At 47.4% G+C, this 22,607-nt stretch overlaps 1 protein-coding gene across 6 annotated transcripts in view; it reads left to right on the forward strand.

Annotated features, from left to right (window-relative positions):
• The first annotated feature begins 4,827 nt into the window (after positions 1–4,827).
• Positions 4,828–22,607, forward strand: part of PCDH10 (protocadherin 10) — a 38,126-nt gene continuing 20,346 nt past the window's right edge. For all 6 annotated transcript variants that reach the window (XR_012628796.1, XM_074867317.1, XM_074867316.1 and 3 more), the window contains exons 1-4: positions 4,828–8,489; positions 10,109–10,167; positions 10,738–10,844; positions 19,262–19,567. Coding sequence is in view for 5 of the 6 variants with exons in the window: in XM_074867317.1 (XP_074723418.1) it covers positions 5,877–8,489; positions 10,109–10,167; positions 10,738–10,844; positions 19,262–19,567 (3,085 nt within the window). In the remaining variant the exon portion in view is untranslated. The remainder of the gene's footprint in view (positions 8,490–10,108; positions 10,168–10,737; positions 10,845–19,261; positions 19,568–22,607) is intronic.

A 22,607-nucleotide genomic window follows, 5' to 3' on the forward strand; every position in this document is an offset into this window, starting at 1 on the left:
TTAGCAAAGCAGGCTTTTTCTAATGGTGACATCTTTTACTTCTTATTTACAATCCTAATCACATCATTGATTCCAGTAATCTTTCCTGCACTAAGAGCTGTTATTAATTCTCTCAAAGGAGAACATGGGTGGGTTTTGGTGGGGCCTTTTTTTAAACCTAGATAATTAAAATTAAATCAAGTAATGACAATCTAGGAGATGTTGGGGGGGGGGGGAGCATGGGACAAGAGGAGCAAATCCGATTCTCAATGGGTTTTTAACATCCAAACAGTAAAGAGGCCACAATGTTCCTCAACCTAAAACTAAGACTGATACCTAAAATAGAACCAGAAGATCAGCTCGGTGACTCATCTGAACAATGGGGATTAACTTTCTACACCCAAAACTATGATTGTCCAGGTTAGGATTGTTTAATCCAAAACACAGCATTTGGGTGTGTTCTTACTGTGTGACTCCTTTTGTGTCTGAACAATGGAAATACTACACTCGGTAGTGAGAAATGGAGCATTTCCTCACCTCTTCCCCAGTAATCACTGATTTAACACCCCCCCCCCCCCCCCAAATTAATCCTTTACCCCCATCTTCCCCATCTCTGTTTTATATTGTTTCATGAAAGGCCAGGACTTGTCCTTCTTAACGTCGAGTGATATTTTAGAGGAGGAACCACTGAAATAATTGGGAATGTTCATAGCTTATGTCACTATGACTTAATCGCCACTCTGTAACGAAGGGCAAAAAAACTGACGGGAGAGGGGAAGGCGTGTCCTTGGAGCACTAATGCAGGCTGAGTCTGGGGCTGAGCCCCCTCCCTATCTGACAGCTCTTCCTCCCCTTAGGCACATGCACTCAGTTTTTCATGTTGATTCACTCTCCCAGTGTGTGTGAGTTACACGCAAAGTTTTTTATCTTTGAAATAATCCATGAGATTTGGTAAATGGCGATGCTAGGGAAGTTCTGGCTGAGCAGGACGATTTATCATATGTTCTCCTTGCTAGAAAATGCGCCTTTGTACTTGAGGTGCCAAAGAAGCACGTGAGGATTTTGGCAGGGAGGAAAGGTTTGACTTACCCAGGTGCTATCCCCGTCAGCACAGTGGATTTACAAACCTGATGTCATCTATTTACATTTCTAAATCGCAGCATGGAGAGAAATGCAGTGATACGAAAGATTAGTCTTCATTTGGCGAAGTAACTGCCAAATTAAATGATGACAGATGGAAAAACTAAATGCCACGGTGTCAGGGGTCCGATGATAGCCCTCTGCTTTAGCGAGAGGTAAATATATAAACCTCAGCTGGTGCCTGCAGAAGATACACGTCCAGTTTAAAGACAGCCCTCGGACTTTTTATTTAATCAATACCCCCTATCAAAGAGAGCAGCGTACAGCATTAGAACTAAAACAGTGTTATTAGAAAATGATATACTGCACATTAGGATGTATAATTCATGTCGCCTTCATTTGCTCAGACCGTCGTGAAAATCCATAAATCATTTTCTCGTTCATGTATTGCCTAAGTGCAATTTGTCATTTTGCATTAGAGGGCCGCCTCAGATCATCGGCGCTTTTAATTCACTGCTCGGGGTGTAACACCCTGCGGAGGAGCCCCCCCCCCCCCCCCTCCCCCGCCTCAGAGTGCCCCCCCCTCAGAGTGCCCCCGCCTCAGAGTCCTCCCCCCAGAGTCCCCCCGCCTCAGAGTGCCCCCGCCTCTGCCCGCCTCACACAAAATGGAGACCCGGGTGCGCTTCGAAACGCGGGGGGGGCGGGGAGCGGGAGGGCACCGCGGAGCTGCGGCCCGGAGGGAGGGAGGGGGGCGGCTCCCCCTGCGCCTACACATGTATAAGAATATCTATATGTCTATTCGCGCGTGGCCGCTGTCCCCTGAGTCAGGCCATCTTTACAAAACCGTTGCGTGGGAGTCGCGCCCCGACGCCGCCTTCGCGCCGAGGCGGGGACGTGCCGCGCCCCAACCCCGACCCCCGCCCCACCCCCCCCCGCCCTTACCTCCGGCCCCGGGGCGGGATCGGTCTCGGTCACGGCCCCGGGAGGGCTGGGGGGGGTGTCCCTCTGTTTCCCAGGTCCCCCGGGTGTTGCCGGTGGCGCCCGGGCCGCCCGCTTTGCTCGAAGGGACGAGAAATCGCCGCTGCCGGGGCTCCGGCGGTGGGGAGGGTTTAGAGACGGGCTGCTGCGGGTAACGGTCCATCACCGGGAGCGGCCGTTTCTCTGACGGCGGGGTAACACACCGGCCCCGCGCGCCCCGGGCACAAACTCGGGTATCGGGGTCTGAACTTGGCGGCGGCGCCCGGGAAGGCGAACGGCGGCGCTTCCGCAGGCGAAGGCGACGCGGCCAGGTCCGCGCCCGCCTCCGACCGGCAGCGGCGGCCGGGGGGGCTCCGACGCGATCCATGTTGTTGGAAAACACCCACCGACATCGCCCCGCCGGCTCTGCTCGGACCCGCTCTAACCGCCGGGAGGTGGGGGGGGGGGGGGGGGCGGCGGGGGACGGACACACACACACACACACACACCCCCCAGACGGGATGTTATTTGGGGTGGCATTTCCCTGCTCACCGCGCCGCCGGCAGCCCCGGCGGCTCCCCCGCGCACACGCCGGGCTGCCGCTTCCCTGCGGCGGGGCCGCGCCGTCTGCCGCTGCACCGCGCTCCGCAGCCGCGCAGCCCCTTGCGGACGTGAGCGCGGTACCGGGAGCGCTGCGGCCGGCGCTCTCGGCCCGCGGAGGGGGGGGGAAAGCCGGGGGGGTGTGTGTTAGGCAGGCGAAGGGGGCCCAGGGCCGGCAGCGCGGAGCTGCCGTGGCGGGTACTAGAGCCCCGCTCTGCCCGCGGAGGCGGGGGGGGGGGGGGGGGGGGGGGGGGGGCGGTGCCGCCGCCGGGGCGCAGTGCGCCGCTGCCGCCGCTAGGGGGCGCCCGCCGCCCGCGAGTGCGGCCGCTGGGGCGGGGCGGGGCGGGGCGGGGCGGGGCGGGGGCCGCGTGCGCCCGGGGGGGGGGCCGGCAGCAGCCGCGGGCCCGGAGCCGCCGCCGCGCTGGACGCCGAGCCCGCCGCTCCGGAGGCGTCTCCGCCGGCGGCACCAAGCGGGGCAGCGCGGCTGTGCCCCGGGGAAGGGGGTGCGGCGCGTATCGATCCGCCGGCGGCGCCCGCTGCCGGGTGCGCCGCCGTCACCCGCTTCGCGGGGGGTGGCTGTGACAAACCGCCGGCCCGGCACCGGCACCGGCGTGACGCCGAGGTCGGTTTGGCCGCGTCGGCGTGAGCTCGGCTGTGCCCCCGGCGCGGGCGGTGGCGCCGGGACCCCTCCCCGGGGAGGGCGGGGGCTCCCGCGGAGGGGAAGGGGGGTGCTGGTCCCCGCGCGAGTGTGGAAATGTGAAATCCTGCGTTTGCGCCGCGGGAAACGCATCTGAGCGTGTGGTGTTGAAAGGTGTGGAAGGGAGCCGGTGCGTACTGACGGATTAAGGATGGGGTCGGAGCAGAAGCGGCTCACGCCTGCTTTGTGTTCCTCTTTAGAAACAATAATAAAAAAAAAATGCATTTAATCCTTTTTACGCTTTCTTCATTTTGTAAAGTTATGGACGTGGATCAGCAGCTGTAAAAAGCCCGTGGCCAGGGCGGGACGCGGACACAGCTGGGGGTTAACACCCGCTTCGCAGCCCCCCCCCGGCGCCGAGCCCCCTCCGTGGTGCCGGCGGGGCTCCACAGCCCCCCGCGCTGATCAAGACCGCGTCAGTCGAGCGCTTGACGCGCTGTAAGACACCGCTGGTGGCATCGACTCCATCCAGCACCGAGGTGTCTTCTCACTGCCGGGGGGGAAAGGGGACGGGAGAGCTCCTGCTGCCGTGCGCGGCGCAGGGATGCCCGGCCGGGGTTGCTAAAATCCAGGAGCAGTCGCACGCCCGAGTCTCGGCGGTGGCTGCCAGCCCGCGGGGCGGCCGAGCCGCCTCCGAGCCCCCGGCGCCGCGGGAAGCCCGGGTGCAGCCCGCACCCACACCCGGTACCGCGCGTTGCGCTTGGCCGTGAGCCTCTGCCGACCGGCCCTGCCCCGGCCGCCCCCCAGCAGCCGGTCACAGGACACACGCCCGGTTTCCCTCGTCCCCCCCCTCCAGTGCCCGACAGTCTCCGGTTACGTTAGTGGAAATTCCGAAGTGTAAATCGGAGGAAATTGGCGCAGGCTCACGATACTTTAAATGGGCCGGAGCTGGAAACACTGTACGGACATTATGATGGAAAAGTTGCACTTTCTCCACCGTCAAACAAACTAATTAGCTACGGCAGCCCATGGGAGGGGGGTGTGGAATAATAATCTCAAGTTTTCCCTTGTTTATGCTTTTCCTAAGAAAAGAAAAACGCGCCCGATCTAGGGTAGGAAAGTTAGTGGCTGGTGGAAACTCCCTCTCCAAGGAGAGGGGTGGTTACGATTCCCCGTGTGTACGCGCTAATGACGAGCGGTGATCTCCCGCCCAGCGACTGCGGCGGGGGAACAGCCACTCTCGCGGGCAGGCAGGGGGGCAGGCAGGGAGTCAGGCAGGGAGTCCCAGCAGCGCCGCGGGAGCTGCAGGGTTAGCCTCGATCGGGCCAAGCTCGCTCTGCCTGCCTGCCTGCCTGCCTGCGCTGCCTGCGCTGCCTGCCTGCCCGCTCTCCCATGTGTGACGCAACTTACTTGACGTGCGCCGCGGCCAATGAGGTGCCGCCCCCGGGGGCGTTGCTATCGGCTGATTGGTTGGCAGGAGCCGAGCGCTGCGCAAAAACAGAAAAGCCGAGCGCTGCCGGCTCAGAAACTGCCGGCAGAGATCAGAGGAGCCGGGGCCGGGGCTGAGACCGGGACCGGAGCCGGGACGGGAGGCGAGCGGCGGCGGCGGCGGCAGCAGCAGCAAGCAGAGACAGACACAGAGAGCGAGAGGGGCTAGACGCAAAAGCAGCAAGAGAGGAAAAAAAACCAAACTGATCAGCACATCCATAAAAAGCAGAGTGATGATGAACATAATAATAGCAATAAAAGAAGAAAATGAAAGACTGTTAATAGAAGAGAGAAAAATCTAAAATATTTAAATAAAAAAGAGGAAATCCCAGAGAAATCAGGGAATGAAAGTTTTGGGCAGCAAAGCTGTTCTCTGCCTTTTTTGATACGAAATCTTTTTGCGGGCTGTATTTTTTTTTTTTTAATTTCGCGGTTTTCTGCCTTTTTCTTGCATCTAAAGAGGGCATGTCCACCGGCTCTTCCAGCAGCATCTACCCCTCCAGCTCCCACCAGGAAGACAAACCGAGGACAATCTTGAAATACAAAAATTTCCTCCTTGGGATTTGCTGCTGCTGCTGCTGCCTCCGCCGCCACTGCTGCTGCCGCGGTGCAGTGCCAAGACTCTCGGAATAAATAAAAGCGGGCTGCTGTGTATCTCTAGATACATCCAGCTAATACCTGTTATTAGTTGGCCATTTATTTCGAAGATCACAGATGAAGTGGGGACGCCTGTCTTCTTCATTTGGTCAGCGTGTGAAACAATAATACTCGTAACAAAAAGGAGGGAGATGGGGGAGAAAAAAACCCTAACATGAATCAGAAGAAATAATATCTAGCACCCCCCCACACCCCCTAAATCAACCTCTCTCCCCCCCTCCCCCTTTTCCTTCCCCCTCCCCCGATCCCTCTCTCTCTCTCTCCACACGCTCGCAGGCGCGGACACACACACACGGGCGCACACACAGACAGACACACACACACAGGCAGAGATAGACACGCACAGGCACACACACACACACACACACTGTACTGTGTGTTTTCGGAGGAGGAGGAGGTGGTGGTGTGGTGGTGGTGGCTTTTGGAAGAGGAGGACGAGGTGGTGTTGGGGAGGGGGGATCTCTTTCCCCGTTTGGAGATGATTGTGCTATTCCTCTTTGCCTTGCTCTGGATGGTGGAGGGGGCCCTTTGCCAGCTCCATTACACGGTGCAGGAAGAGCAGGAGCATGGCACGTTCGTGGGGAATATCGCCGAGGACCTGGGCTTGGACATTACAAAACTTTCGGCTCGCCGCTTCCAGACGGCGCCCAACTCCCGCAGCCCTTACCTGGAGCTCAACCTGGAAACCGGGGTGCTCTACGTGAACGAGAAGATCGACCGGGAGCAGATCTGCAAGCAGAGCCCCTCCTGCCTGCTGCACCTGGAGGTCTTCCTGGAGAACCCCCTCGAGCTGTTCCGGGTGGAGATCGAGGTGCTCGACATCAACGACAACCCGCCCTCCTTCCCGGAGCCCGACCTCACTGTGGAGATCTCGGAGAGCGCCACGCCGGGCACCCGCTTCCCGCTGGAGAGCGCCTTCGACCCCGACGTGGGCACCAACTCGCTGCGCACCTACGAGATCACCCCCAACAGCTACTTCTCCCTCGACGTGCAGACGCAGGGCGACGGCAACCGCTTCGCCGAGCTGGTGCTGGACAAGCCGCTGGACCGGGAGCAGCAAGCGGTGCACCGCTACGTGCTGACCGCGGTGGACGGCGGGCAGCCCCAGCAGCGCACCGGCACCGCCCTGCTCACCGTCAGGGTGCTGGACTCCAACGACAACGTCCCCGCCTTCGAGCAGCCCGTCTACACCGTCTCGCTGCCGGAGAACTCGCCGCCCGGCACCCTGGTGCTGCAGCTCAACGCCACCGACCCCGACGAGGGCCAGAACGGCGAGGTGATCTACTCCTTCAGCAGCCACATCTCGGCCCGCGCCCGGGAGCTCTTCGGCATCGCGCCGCGCACCGGGCGGCTGGAGGTGAGCGGCGAGCTGGACTACGAGGAGAGCAGCGTGTACCAGGTGTACGTGCAAGCCAAGGACCTGGGGCCCAACGCCGTGCCGGCGCACTGCAAGGTGCTGGTGCGGGTACTGGACGCCAATGACAACGCGCCCGAGATCAGCTTCTCCACCGTCAAGGAGGCGGTGAGCGAGGCGGCGGCGCCGGGCACCGTGGTGGCCCTCTTCAGCGTCTCGGACCGCGACTCGGAGGAGAACGGGCAGGTGACGTGCGAGCTGCTGCAGGGCGACGCGCCCTTCCGCCTCAAGAGCTCCTTCAAGAACTACTACACCATCGTCACCGAGGGGCCGCTGGACCGCGAGCAGCCGGGCGGCGACGCCTACACCCTCACCGTGGTGGCCCGGGACCGCGGGCAGCCGCCGCTGAGCACCAGCAAGTCCATCCAGGTGCGGGTGAGCGACGTGAACGACAACGCGCCGCGCTTCAGCCAGCCCGTCTACCAGGTCTACGTGAGCGAGAACAACGTGCCCGGCGCCTACATCTACGCCGTCAGCGCCACCGACCGGGACCAGGGCGCCAACGCCCAGCTCTCCTACTCCATCCTGGAGAGCCAGATCCAGGGCATGTCCGTCTTCACCTACGTCTCCATCAACTCCGAGAACGGCTTCCTCTACGCCCTCCGCTCCTTCGACTACGAGCAGCTCAAGGAGTTCAGCTTCCAGGTGGAGGCCCGCGACGCCGGCGAGGAGCCGCAGCCGCTGGCCGGCAACGCCACCGTCCACATCGTCGTGGTGGACCAGAACGACAACGCGCCCGCCATCGTCAGCCCCCTGCCCGGCCGCAACGGCACCCCGGCGCGGGAGGCGCTGCCCCGCGGCGCCGAGCCGGGCTACCTGGTGAGCCGGGTGGCGGCGGTGGACGCCGACGACGGGGAGAACGCCCGCCTCACCTACAGCATCCTGCGGGGCAACGAGGCCAGCCTCTTCCGCATGGACTGGCGCACCGGGGAGCTGCGGACGGCGCGCAGGGTGCCGGCCAAGCGCGACCCGCACCGCCCCTACGAGCTGGTCGTCGAGGTGCGCGACCACGGCCAGCCGCCGCTCTCCTCCACCGCCGCCATCCAGGTGGTGCTGGTGGACGGCGCGGCCGAGCGGCCCGGCGGCGGCGGCGGCGGCGGCGGCCTGGGCGCGGGGGCGGGCGCGGGGGGCGGCGGCGGCGGCGGCTCCTCCGGCGAGCATCGCCCCAGCCGCTCCGGCGGGGACACCTCGCTCGACCTCACCCTCATCCTCATCATCGCCCTGGGCTCCGTCTCCTTCATCTTCCTGCTGGCCATGATCGTCCTGGCCGTGCGCTGCCAGAAGGAGAAGAAGCTCAACATCTACACCTGCCTGGCCAGCGACTGCTGCCTGGGCTGCTGCTGCTGCTGCCCCTGCTGCAGCCGCCAGGCGCGGGCCCGCAAGAAGAAGCTCAGCAAGTCGGACATCATGCTGGTGCAGAGCTCCAACGTGCCCAGCAACCCGGCGCAGGGGCCGGTGGAGGAGTCGGGCAGCTTCGGCTCGCACCACCACAACCAGAACTACTGCTACCAGGTCTGCCTCACTCCGGAGTCCGCCAAGACCGACCTGATGTTCCTCAAGCCCTGCAGCCCCTCCCGCAGCACCGACGCCGAGCACAACCCCTGCGGGGCCATCGTCACCGGCTACGCCGACCAGCAGCCCGACATCATCTCCAACGGCAGCATTTTGTCCAGCGAGGTAAGGCCCGGGCGCCCCCCACCCCACGGGGGACCGTGGGGGGCGGTTGGGGACCGTGGGGGGCCGCCGGAGGCCGGCCGTGCCCCGCGCCGCTTTCCCCGAGCCCCCGCGCCGCTTTCCCGTCCTCTCCCGGAGCTCCCGCCCCTCCTCTCCCGGCGGGGAAGACACTTCTTGCTTCTCCCTTCCTCCTCCTTTCCCCTTTTAATCCATTCGCCCGCCGCCTCTCTCCTCCTTGGCCTCGAATATTTGGGAGGCTTCAGCAGCCGGCTGGGGAGAGGCGGGTGCGGGGCAGCCCCCCCCCCCCCCCCCCCCCGCCCCGGCCAGCCGCCGGCCCCCTCTCACTCGGGACCAGACACCGGTGCAGCCACGCGTGTGTGTGTGTCCCCCGTGTCCCCCCCCGCCGTGTCCCCCCGGTGCCGGTGACCGAAGCTGGCCCCGGCCGGGCAGCATCGGGGCGCAGAGCTCCTGCTGAGCCGTGACCCGCAGGCGGATCGCGGGGGGGGCGGTGGGTGTGGGGGGGTGTTACTGCTTTTCCCCGACTCGCTGCCGCTGACAGTAATGAAATGACGTGAGGCGTAATCACAGGGTTTTCTGGAGCAACATTGTAAAACTCTTGTCTTTTTTCTTCCTGTAATCTTTGCATGTGCCAGTAAGGCTTTGGGGGAACCCCCCTCTGGGACTGTGACAATCGCTACAGTTAGCAGGAACTTTAATTAATTTGCGAATTAGGGTTTATTAATTGACTTTTCTTTATCTGAACAGCTCTCTATAACCCAAAGCTGAGTTCGCAAAGGAAAGCGTCAAGAAAGAGTTTCCGTGAAATTATATGCAGAGACTTAACGTCCCCTTCTGTTAAACATGTTGCCTATATTGTGTTATCTAGTGCGTAGAGAATTCCTATCAAAGCATATGCCATGCCATAATGCTCCCCTGTTAATCATTTCCTACTGGGTTAGCTCATACATGCTCTCAGTACCTCTCTGCCTGCGCGCTAATGAAAACAACACATCCTCTCTTAGCATGAGTACTGAAACCTGAATACTGGCCAGTCTGGCAAAGGCGGTTTGAATGGTATTTCCTAAAGCGTTAAGTTTTGCAGTAAAATTTCTAATACTGGCTTGTAAGATCGACCTTTCCTCAAAACGTCTGTAAAACTCTGTCTCCTGTTGCCTTTCTAAGGACTCAAGGCTATCTCAATGTCTTTTCTTCCATAGGGTGTACCATCTCCCCCTATTTTTATACACTGGAATTAAAAACAGGCTAAAAACTAGATTACAGTAAGTTGTTTTTTTTTTCTCAGACTAACTAGTGCACAACTCTGGAAATAGTTCTGTTGGTTTTCGTGCGAGTCCTTGTGATGCTCGTCAGCGTGCACTGTGAGAAAAAGTGTTGGAATCTCATCCCAAAAAACTCAGGAAAAAACCCCTCGTGCCTTTCCATCTGTGCGAATAAGAGCTGGGTTTTTTCCCCTTACATCCTAGAAACAGATTGTGTAGGCCTACTTGCAGCTAAACATTACCATTTACACTGAATATGGTGAGCTGCTCTGGTGTATTTTCTGATGCTGGTTACAGAAATATCAAGAGTTACAATATTTCCCAATATTTTCTTTTTCCCAGACAAAACATCAGCGTGCTGAGCTCAGTTATCTAGTTGACAGACCCCGACGAGTAAACAGGTATGAGCTCCTTAGCCTTGTTTTCCTAATGCATGCTTTAGCAAGTCTGAATGGGGTGCAGAAATGTGTTTACTGCAGATGTAAAATAGTAGTAAAGCAATGGGAAATTGAATGTATGTAGATGTATTAAATAAAACATTGACAACTGAGTTTGAATTATGGCTTTTCTGAACTGGTTTTAAAACCAACTGAAAAGAGAACAAAATCTCATTTTCTATTAGTCTAAAACGTGCTTTAAATACTTAGGAATACTTCTGTAGGGTCTTCCAGAAAACACTGGTTTCTCTGAGTTAAAAGTTAGCTATCCAGCTTAAGTAAATGCAACCAGATTATTTATACCAATCACATGAAACCCAGGCAGAGTAATAACGCTTACTGCCCGTTTCAGCTAGACTACCAAGGTCTGAAAATGCCAGTTTTGTTTATGGTGGCCAGAGCATCTCTGCAGAAGCAGTGCAGCAGGCAGGAGTGGGTAAATGCAGCACCGTGTTTGGCCATGTGATGGCAGAAGAATGTTTTATGAGCTCCTCTTTCATGTTTATTCTAATGTAAAGATGTTTCTGTGTCTAGTTCTGCATTCCAGGAGGCAGACATAGTAAGCTCTAAGGACAGTGGTCATGGAGACAGTGAGCAAGGAGACAGTGATCATGATGCCACTAATCGAGGTCAATCCTCTGGTAAGTCTGATAAGAGAATGGAAATAGTAGATCTTTAAGTAGGGAGACTAGAAAGAGCAGTTACTTACAGGAATATAATACAAGAGTGGCATAAATAATGTGAGCATATCGCATGGGAGGCTGGGTTTAAGTCAGCTTACTACTACAGTTACCTGGGCAAGGAGACAATTTTGAACCCTTTTCATTCACGGGGCAGAGTTTATTTTATTTATCTGGGGAGGGGGGTGGTGGGGGTGGTATGTTATTCTCCAACATTTGCTGTAAGAAAACTTCCTGCACATTAAAACAAAGTTATCGGTACATTTTATAGTGCATCTTTTTTTAAATGGCAGATTTGCAGAATTTCAGAGCATTAGGCAATTTTGTTTAGTAGGCACTTCAGCTGGCATGGCAGTGTGAAGTGCGGGAGGAGTTCCCAAGGGAAAGAATGAACCCAGTGATTGAATGACAGCCAGACTGTGAGGATTTTTGCTGGCGATAGTGGCGACACATTGGGTGCTCTGAATGTGTAATACCTTAGCATTTTTTGAGGATCGTTTTTTAATTCAAATTGAAGCACCATATAGCAAAAGTGATCTCCATCTTAATGAGGCTAAGGTATTCTTAAGGACACTTCTTTCAGTCCTGACAAAGGAAAGAAATGCTTTAAAAGACTATGACTTGAATCACCTAGAAAAGATATAGATTGCAGCGTTATTCCCATCTGTCCGGCTTGCTGTCTTTGCTCTCATGCTGTCAGTTTTCTTCTGAAAGGGACGTTTGTTTAGAGCTGGTGCATTAGAATTCATTCTCACCCTCACACGGCATTTTAGCCACAACTGCTTGTGCTTTCTTCCCTACCACAGTATCCAAAGGTCTGGTATGTCTTCATTCAATACAGTGATTTCTTTCCCCTTGTTTCCTCTGTGCTCCATCATGTGTAAGGATTTCCGACAAGTGCATCACACAAGATACTGCCAGAGTCTCTCCAGTCATGCATTTTTTTCCCCTGACCCCCGTCTTAGAAGATACCAGGGCAAGGGACTCACTACTGTCATAGCAGTGCTGCCTCACCCGCGTGGTCTGTAAACGTCCTCTGTTTTCTTGCTGCTATAGTCACTGTGCCCTTAACGATGGGAAACCCAGGCACCAGGGGAAGAGGAGGCTGCTACAGGGCCCCTTTATATTGCTGCAAGTCATTAATATGCAGACCTAATGAGACTCGAGAAGAGCCAAGAGTCTCCGGAGCTCCCTGCTTCTTGCAGGGCTTCATGCTAAGTGAACAGAGTGTCTATTTTGTGTCTGGGAACCTGACAACAAACCAGGACTTGCCAGAAGTTTACATCTGAACACAGAGCCTCTTTCATTTTTGGCCTATATATGGCGTATGATTTATTGTTGTTTTAAAAAGCCATGTATTTAGCCTCCCCCCACCCTTTCTTTTGCACTGTTTCTGATGCAGCAGTCAGTGCTACCGAGTTATAAAAAGCTCCCTCTCCTCCTGCCCTCCCTGCATTCCTTTTTTTTTTTTTCTTTTACGCATTTTACTGCAGCAGTCATCTCAATGAACATTTCAATCAGCTTAGTCCCTCAACATAATGAACCATAATAACCAAACAGGAGAGAAAAGAATAAACATCTGCAGAAGGGGCTGGATTTGACTGATGGTGGGAATATAATCGTATAGTTGCACATCAACTGAAAGCTATTTTCTTTTAGATGCATTCAGTGCTGTTATTGTTGTGCCTCTGCTCTTTATTCTTTCTCTCCATTTTAAAAGTAGTCTGTCTCAGATATGAACACTGGAACTACTGTCAAACTTGGCATTAGTCCTTAGCTGTGTAAATCCTTCATCATTTCTATTTTATCAAACTAGGGGAAAAATCCATTCTATGCTTTGAAAATAATTTCAAATCATTTAAGAATCTGATGTGATTTATGAACTTCCATGTCTTCAATGGTGATTATATACGAAGTAATGAGAGCTGACAACTAGATTTGGTCTACTCACAATTAACAGTTTGAACTGAAACCCTAAATACACAGAACTTCCAATTTAATATATTGGTGCTGTGATTTGAGAATAATTTGCATGAACAGGTTTTTTAAATGCTAGTTCCAAATAGATATTTAAATACAAATCTCTGTAGAAATTGCTTTCATCTTCCACATATGTATAATATAGTTTTCCTGTAAGTTTTGCGCTGAATCCTGCTGTCATGATGCAAAGAACGTGCCCCTTGACCTCAGCGATGACAAGATGTTTTGATATAAAAACTTCACTCTTGCTATTATCTTTTGGTGATGAATTTTATGGAAAAAAAAAAAAAAGAACCATAAGTCTTGTTTGATCTTGAATGGCTAGAGGAAATATCTGAGGGAATGCCTTCTCAAGTTTTCAGTTGTTCTGGTACTCTATAATCGATTCTTTCTAAATTATTGAAGGAAAACACACCAGCTGATAACATGGCAGAAGTTTGGACTGTTTTTTTCAAGATGTTGCCTGAACATCTTGATGCAGCATCATATTTGTTTTCAAAAGCATTGTATTTGCCTCCAAAAGTATTTAGTAGGTAATTCACATTGACAAATAAAACTCACTCCCTGCCAGTTTTATTCAGCAGTATGTTCTGCTCCCAAAACATCTTTTTACTGTTCTGTACATGGTTTTTGTTACTGTCACCAGTGAACAGTCCTGTGGCACACAAGTAGCTTTTCTATGGTAGTCCATTACTAGCCAAGCTGCCTGTCAAAAGTCACAGTCAATTATTAATTGGGAAGGAAAACATGCAGGATGAAAATCTATCACTGTTTTGTAGATTTATGCTTAACAATTATTTAGGGAAAATTCTGAAGTAAGCTATTCTATGTATCATAAAATGTTTTATTATGTTTTGAAATAAGATTCTAGTTCACATTTTCACAAAATCTGTTTTCATAATAGTGATTTAATCATGGTTTCAAATGAGCTGGAATGTATGTAGGGGATTCATGTTGTTCCCATTAAAGTACCACCTGAATGCCTCGTAATTATCCGCATTCTCATCCACCTTAACATCCATGAAGTACAGAAGTACTGTCATCTGCATTTAGCAGGGAATGGCAAGTAGTGGGATACTCAAGAGCCTCATTTTCATGGATAGTCATTTCATTGACTGGGGTAGGAATCTGAGCTTTTTGGAAAATGACTTTCCAAAGGTGAAGAAGCCCAAGAAGTTTTTGGCAAACAGTGGAGGGGTTTGTCAAACCCCAAGTGTATTTCTCATTTCTTGTGCTCTTCTTTGCCTGAAAATTGTTGGGACAAATGCTGCTATTTGTTGTAGAACAAATGCAACTAATACAACACTACTACCTATTATTAACACGCTGTATTTCAATCATGTTCTGTAGGAGTAATTTCTAAGCATGAGGTTAGTTTATTTCCCATGGTTGATTAAATTCTTGGCCTCCCTTGTGAAACTGCCGACTTGGATGCCAATTAATACTCTGCGTGTGTGTATGTTTAAATTGTATGATTAGACACCTGTCCTCTAAGATTTGGACTCATGCCATCAACTTATTTCATATGGTTGCTCAGTAGCTACTCAGCTTTCTCAAGCCGAACATGCAGAGCTCCTCACAATATTACTTCTGTTTCACCTTTTTCACTGACTTGGCATGATCTCTCAGATGCACTTCAGGAAGAAATATCCAAGATGTGAAGCTAGGTAAATGTACTGTCATGTATATACTACAAAATGCATCAGCTTTTTTGATAATCTCCTCTGTGCAGTACTGGACAGCATGCGCTGGTGGCCGGCTGAGATATAAAATCAGGCTTCCGCTAGTGGACTTTATGAAGGGAATTGATAGGGGTCTAATACAAAGGCACAGGGTGAAATATCGCCTCACACCTTTTTGGTACAGATTAGGTAAACCCCAAGAGGGTTAGTATGCATTATTGCAGAAGAGCTATGATATTTCAGTGTTCATAAGGAGAAGAATTTGAGAAGTCAGAAGAAGAATTTTAGTGATAAAGGGACAGAGAAAACCAGTATTCCTTCTGAGCCTATGCAGAGTGACAGCTAAATCCTGTTTTGAAGATCACTTGGGCTAAGAGTCGACCTCGGATAAAGTGAGAGTGAACATGAAAATGGCTTAGAAAAGTGCTTTGACTTGGGCTGAGGGCGGTTTCTTTTTTTCTCTTCTTTCCTTGGGCTGCATGCTTAATAATGTTCACATCTCAATGGTCCAGAGAGGGCTTTGAAGTTGAGATTTGGAAGAGCTGAATATTGAAGAAGTTTGAGTCTTTATTCATGTCCTCATGCAGATGAAGTCAGTTTTATCCAAGGCAGCACACCAATTACTTAGCACGAAAGAATGATAATAATTCCGTTTCATAAAGTCCAATTCTTCTGTAGATAGTCTTCTACAAAGGAGGTTAACATCGTTATCCTTATTTACCAACACAAAACATGAATCACAGGGAAATGAGGAACTTGCTCAAGGATAATCTAACCGAATGGATAGTTGTTCTGGTAATGGAGCTCTGTTCCCTACAATCACGCCTATCTCGCATCTAACTAGCTTTTTTAAGAAAAATTAGCACAGAAGAGACAGAAAATGCCATTTAATTCCAAGCAAAAGCCAAAGTTATGAAAAAATGACACGGGTTGGGAAAAAGACCCTCTCAATAACAATACTACAAAAAATACTTTGTCAACATTTAATTTGTATTTTTTGCTTTTTATTACATCATTTACTCAGTAATACTTATGAATGTGTTCACTCATTGCTCTAAAGGCTTGGTGTATGGCTCTTCTCCCTTAATTAAATTAAGAAGGAATACCTTATTTAAAAATGGTTTTAGGCCTAATTTTTGCTTTGATCTAAACTGTCTTTCAAACCAATTAGAATTCATGCACATAGAAATTTTGATTTTCTCCTTTTGAAATATGAAAAGGAAGCAAATTGGGAATATGCTTCAGAAATGCAACACTACCAAGTACCTGAGTTCAGGAAATTCAGATGCAGATATCAAACATAATATTTAACTCCTTTCCTAGTTTTTGGTTTTCTCTGAGGGAGGGGCGGGGGCTTGTTTTCCTTCAAAATCTGCAAAGCTAAGGTTGTGTCAGAGCTCATATTGCCCACTGGCCTATCTAGTAATAAGACTTGAACAAACAGAAGTGAACTTGTGGCCTTTGCCACGAGCTTTTATATGTATACTGTATTCAGAATAGTGCAATGCTTATAATTTTTCAGCACTTCAGTGCAGTATACTATCTATCTGTATCCACAAAGGACATTTGAAATTCATAATTCAGAGTCACCTTTAAAATCTCAGTTTATCTGCATGCAAGGTCTAATATGATAACTAAATGAAAAATATAAAGCATTTTTCTTTAATGTGGATTTGCAATTATGATGGATAGTTTAGTTCTGAAGGATCATACATATAACCAGATTTATGAGGGAGATGAGATGGAAGTGTTATACTGCTGAACATTTCTTTTTGTTATAAATCAAGAACATGATTCTTGGTGTATGAAGGAGTTCTGTGCTGAATGTCTTACTTCATTTACCATGATATATCCTTCCTTCTTGGAAAACAGCAAATAGCCTTTCCCCCTCCCGTTTTTAATGTGTTTCAATTAGAAGCAGAATTGTCTAGCATGACCCACAGGAAGGGTGGAGGAAGAATAGCCAGCATTCATATCACAGTCGGTGTAAATATACATAGTTATCCGAGGATTTAAAAATCAGACTGCTAATTTGAATTTATTTTCTGTCAAAATACTAAAACCAAGGGCTTCATTCTGCACTCACTGAACTCTTTAGGAAATGTTGTGACTGATTCAAGTAGGAACAATACCCAACCCAGGCTTCTCTGAACATTTTGTTCCCATCCTAAACAAGCATTTACATTCTACCTCTGTGTTCCAGCAGCATATATTAAAATTCAGATGTATATGTATGTATATATATATTTTTTTTTTTACAAGTTCTCATCTTCAAAGGGGGAAAAGTTTGTCATACAAGCTTACATTTTATATCCCCTACATTCATTACTTTGTTTATTCAAAATCCTGATTTATAGTGGCTATAACATCTCTTTTATAATAAGCTCTTATATAATACTATTCAATGCACTGCAGTAGACAAGCAGTATTCAAAAGGGAACTAAAAAAAATATATTTGGGTAGAGACATTTTGCAGTTTAGCAGCTGATGTGAAAACAAAATAGTAAAATGAAGGGTAATTTTTCCAGGGGAAATAATCCATGAAGGGGAAAAGAAGAGTCTATCTTTGAATATATATCTTAAAACCAATATTATTATAATATCTCCCTCCCCACTGACTAAAGAATATAATTTAATATTTATCCATAAGTTTTTCTTTCTCCTGATGTCTTGCAGGAAGTGTTGAATGAATATCGTCACTGATACACTGTTAGCAAAATGTAACTATAATAATTTCCTATTAAAAGTAGGGTTATTTGTTGTTTACATGTAACTTTGTAGGACATCTGAAAATTGAAGTAACCATTTTGTGTTAATTGTCACTTAAATCTTCTGAATGGCAAAAAGTTAGATTCATAAAATATGTCTTTTCCTGCATAAGAGATATTTTTGTGCGGACATTTCAATACTTAAAATACATACACACCCCATTTTATGGACATTGTTATATATTAATTTCTTTCTGAGAAGCCTGCATCGAAATCTTTCTTTTCAGTCTTTGATAGATACTACCACTATGGAATTTAGAACCATACGATTTGTACACCTTGCCTGATGATCTTCATCTGATTCCTTAATCATATCTGCAGTTCATGCTTTCATTCTTCAACAGTCCACTGATCATTAATTTCTTTTCAGATTTCTGCATGCCGATTATCAGTGCAAGGTTCTAATCAAAACTGGACCTAGCATTGTATATTACTTAATTTAAAATTAAAAAGTCATTATAAAGTGAGATAAAGAGCTTTGTTTCTTCATTATTTTTTTTATGTCTAAGTGACTGCCTTTAGCACTCAAACACTTGTTGATAGCTCAGAAAGATTCTTGCTTGCTGAAGAGATTGTTTTTTGTAGTGTGAGATATCTCATAAATGCTACTAATATAGGTCAAATTATGGTTCAAAACAGTGGTAGAATTCTTAATACTAATCCTCATATTGGAGATCGAGCTAATCCAGTTCTTTACAATGTTGGCTGGTGAATGAGCTACGTTACATGAATCTTATTACAGCTGTTCAAAATTTTTTCCTATTTCTCTTGCAAGTACTGTAATTTTTTGTAATTCTAATGCAGTGCTTGTAAATGCAATGTTTATAACAGATTTAGTTCAGTTTTGACATACACCTATTCTAAGACACTACGTTCTCTTTATAAATACAAGAAAAAGATACTTCTTTATTGTTCTGCTTTTCTGTATAATGTTGAACATCAACTTGGAGACGCTGGTATTTATTTTACTCTATGCCTATGATTTCATACACCATTCCTCTCAAAACAAGTATAATCCAACAATTTAGTGACTCACAGACAGGAAATATTCTTTTGGAAAGCTGATCTGAAGGTAGTCAATAGAAGCATAGCTTGTCATTTGAAATCTTAATAGCATTAAAGGATTTGTAAGCAAACAGTTCCGTGTTGGCAGGGACAAGTGTTTGCTTATATAGGGGAAGCATTAAGAATTTTGTCAATAGTATCCACAGCCATGTCACATCGGACTATGGCTACCTTTGTACCACTAATTACAGTAATTTATTATAGGATTCTGTTCCATTACTTGGAGGACTGCTGCAGTAGCAATGAAAATTCTCTGAAAGAATGATGTAACAATTGATTAAATAAGCATCCTGATCACTTGAAAGCTGGTTTCCTACTTTTTAAGATCTGCCTTTAATATCAATAGGCTCTATCTGTATACTAATGTATGCACAGATAGTTCCTTTATAGGACTCATTAATATTTCATTTTCATAAATGAAATCTGTGATTCCTCAGTCAGGACATTTACTTTCTTTGGTCAGAGATACATTTATGTGGAAACAATTCCTTCATGCTCTTAAACAAGTGTTTTCAACTGGTGAACCACAGACATCAACCTACAAGTGGAACTGAACCTTACTTGAATGGGTTCTAAACAGTGAGATCTGCAAGTGATTGTGTGAGATAGAACCACCAATACCCTTCTTCTTGTGCTATTTTTGTCTGTGTGTGTGACATTCAGGCATTTAGTTAACGCTTATTAAATGGTGTCTTTGACTTCTGAAGACTGGACAATCAGATTTTATTTTTTTTTGTTGAGGAGATGAAAGTAGTAGAAGAATTTCTTATGACATTTCTCTTTCCACTTCTCTCTTTTCTCGGCATAATCTTTTTTATCTGTGAGCAGCTGTTCATGATGCTGAAGCTTATATCTGTAGTTTCTTTTTCTCTCATACTTGCAGGCATGGATCTCTTCTCCAATTGCACGGAGGAATGTAAAGCACTGGGCCACTCAGATCGGTGCTGGATGCCTTCCTTTGTTCCATCTGATGGACGCCAAGCTGCAGATTACCGCAGCAATCTGCACGTACCTGGCATGGACTCCGTTCCAGACACTGAAGTGTTTGAAACACCAGAAGCCCAGCCGGGGGCAGAAAGGTCCTTCTCCACCTTCGGCAAAGAGAAGGCCCTTCACAACACTCTGGAGAGGAAGGAGTTGGACGGACTGCTGTCTAATACACGAGCGCCTTACAAACCACCATATTTGAGTAAGTACTATTCAAAAAGCTGTATGAAATTGTTCCCTTTGCGGGAATAAAAATTAGCTCTTTCTGCTTTTCACAGTAGGAATAATACAGACACAATTTTAGGAGCAGTGGGGAAAAATGGTTTCTCTTGGATTCAGGCACCGCTGAAGAAAGCATTATTCAATACTTTCAAAAAAAGACAAAACTTTGATTGTTTTTAGTGTGACATGATTGTCAACACCGAAAGTGTCAGCTGATAGTAGTGGGGGAGTTGCTCAATTTTGTTTTCTGATGCTGGATTATTTTCAAGGTTTTCTTAGACAGATAGTTTAAACATTGACGTTGCCAGGCTAACATTTTTTAAGACTAAAATTGAGAGAACTGTCCTAGGATCTTCTTTTTATGATTGAGCAGTATCTTGTGAATAAACAGTATGTGTATTATTTTGAAGTAACTATTTACGTAGTTAACATTAAGGGTTTGGAAGGAAGAAAACAAAACTTTTCAGTCTGATCATCTTTCAGCCTACACAGTATTGACTTTTGTCAGTGCTTCTCCGTGCCTTCTGTCATCTTCCAAAATCTTGTCTCTTTATTTAGTCACCTTTTGAGGCTATGGTTGGGTGGCATGAAAGAGTGTGATAGATCTCAAAAAGACCTTCATAATTCCTTTTGGAGCCTGAGCCAGTTGTAGAACCCTTGAGTAATACTTTGATCTAACATGTCTTTTCACTCTATTTAGCAGCCTTCTGTATTTTATTAGAGACTGTAATCTCCTTGACTTCAAGAGTTTATGATGTTTATCTCATCCAAATAAGCCAAAGACACTAGCATTGCAATACTGACCTTTTTTAAAGCAACAAAAATCTTTTAGGACAACAGATCGGGTAAAAAAAAGAATGTCACTGAATGGTATTAATTTATTTATTTTTGTAAAGCATTTAGTTGTTCAGAAAGGTGATGCACATGCAGTCCTGGTGTGTGAAGATCTTTGCTGCAGATCATTCTCAGCACAAACAGCTCAGTTCTCCCTTTGTAATTAGCTGTCCAGGTATTTCAGTCCTTCAGAGAGGTCTTTTTACCACTTCACTCTTTAGATTTGCTTTACTGAAAGCTTCTAAATTTGGACACCAATTCTGATATGTGAAAGTCATTCCCATAAAACCTGTCCTGAGACAATCACCTTATTTTGTGTAGGGTAAAATGTCAGGTGTCAATCATCTGGTCCTACTCCAAAGACCAATGTCAAATTTCACTTAGCTGTGCCCTAACTACTTATGACTCTGTCTTTCCCTAACTGGTCTTCCATCATTTACCTCTAAGAAACATTCTTTAGTACTGAACTGTAATCTAGCAGTATTAATTTCATCTCTATCACTTCAGTTAAAAATTTGAGTTTTGTATCACTGATGGTCTCCAGAGTTCTGATGCAGTATGTGCATTACAGTGATGATTATATCTGGTGACACCACAGTGATAGTTCTGTTCTCTTTTGTTCTGGGTCTGGGAGTTTTATTTCAAATAACAATGAAATATTTATTTTATTGATAGTTCAGGGATTTAAAATTTTATTCAGCTAACATAAGGATCATTGAACAATGTGTTTACATATAGACATTGGTCTACATTTTACACTTTTCTGGTATGGCATAAAAAATTGAAGGGAAAATGTTAGAAGTAAACAATATGAGTGGTATTGTGTAATCCACACTTGAGAATCCAGGTTTAGTTTTGCTTTTTTTTCTTTGAACCTGAAAGCTAAAATTGCTATCAAAAAGCGAGTAGTATTTCTCTGGTTTATTTTCCCTTATTTAGTATTTTCTTTAGTAAAATTTTAGATTATAATTGTATAGCAAGTAACAGGAGCAAAGAAAAGAAAGTGAGCACAATAGTTGTAGCAATGAGTAAATAATTAATTATTAATAATGTATTCAATGAGTAAAGCAAGAGGAATGCATAAGAGGAAGTTGATTCAGGAAGGAACTTTAGTTGAGCCACTGGGTAATTGCAGTTGTAAGAAAATTAAATTCAACTGCTTAGCAAAGAAGATCACATCAAAATCAGTTTGTCAGTAGAACGATTTTTTTAAAAGGAGTGATTAAAGTGTGTGAAATAGAACCCTCATATTCAGCAAAAATACTGTGTAAAAAGTTGCAGCATGTATGAAAACGGCCATATGAAAAATCAGTAGCAAAGAAGAAAAAATATATTGCAGAATACAAAAACTGAACTAAAAAGGTCTCTCAAAAAAAGAGTCTTAAGCAAAATGATCAGAAAAGAGCATAAGTTCTAGCAGGTAAACTTCAGGATAATTATTAGTGGAGGTAAGAGTGACTTCTTAGAGCAAATAGCTGAAGGCATGAAAATAAATATAGACAGTTTTTAAGATGTCAAGTGTAGTAGGCTAGGAGAGGAGTGGTGGGTCTCTTGAGCTGCAGTTAGTGAGGACAAGGATGTTGCAGATATTCTAAACTATTTCTTTGCATTTGTATTTACCAGAGGAGGGACAGAGAATGAAAGACAGGCATATTTAGGAAGCCACCCGTCCCAGGTAACCGTTTGAAATAAATGTGCAAGACTGAGTCATGGGAGAGGATGTTGGTGAAAAATTGACTAAAACAAAGAGGAAGAAGTCAGTGGATTATCTATTTCTTTAATTTTCAGTTTCTAACAAAAGGTAGTAACCAAAGAATGTCGGAAGTTGTCTTTTTCTTTAAAAATGTACTTGAAAATCTTGTAAATGAGAGACAAGCACAGGACATAAAATTGTAACTCAGTGGTTTTAAGAACAAGATAGCTGGCATCTGTCTAGGAAAACTGCACAGAAAGATTGTCAATCTATTAGAATTTTGATAGAGTGGGTGAGAATTAATCAATATTGTGTATTTGAACTGTCAAAAAAACCCTTTAGCATAGCTTCTGTGTAGTTGAAGAAGCTACTAAAGTAAGCAAGTGTTGTCACAGGGCAAAGCATTACCAGACTCTCTGTGGCTAAGAGAAAAAAAATCATAAGGATAAATGGAACATTTTAGCAGGAGCAGAGTTCCCCAGAGTGTCTATGC

Source organism: Strix uralensis, chromosome 4 (assembly GCF_047716275.1).
Source record: "Strix uralensis isolate ZFMK-TIS-50842 chromosome 4, bStrUra1, whole genome shotgun sequence".
Lineage (NCBI taxonomy): Eukaryota > Metazoa > Chordata > Aves > Strigiformes > Strigidae > Strix > Strix uralensis.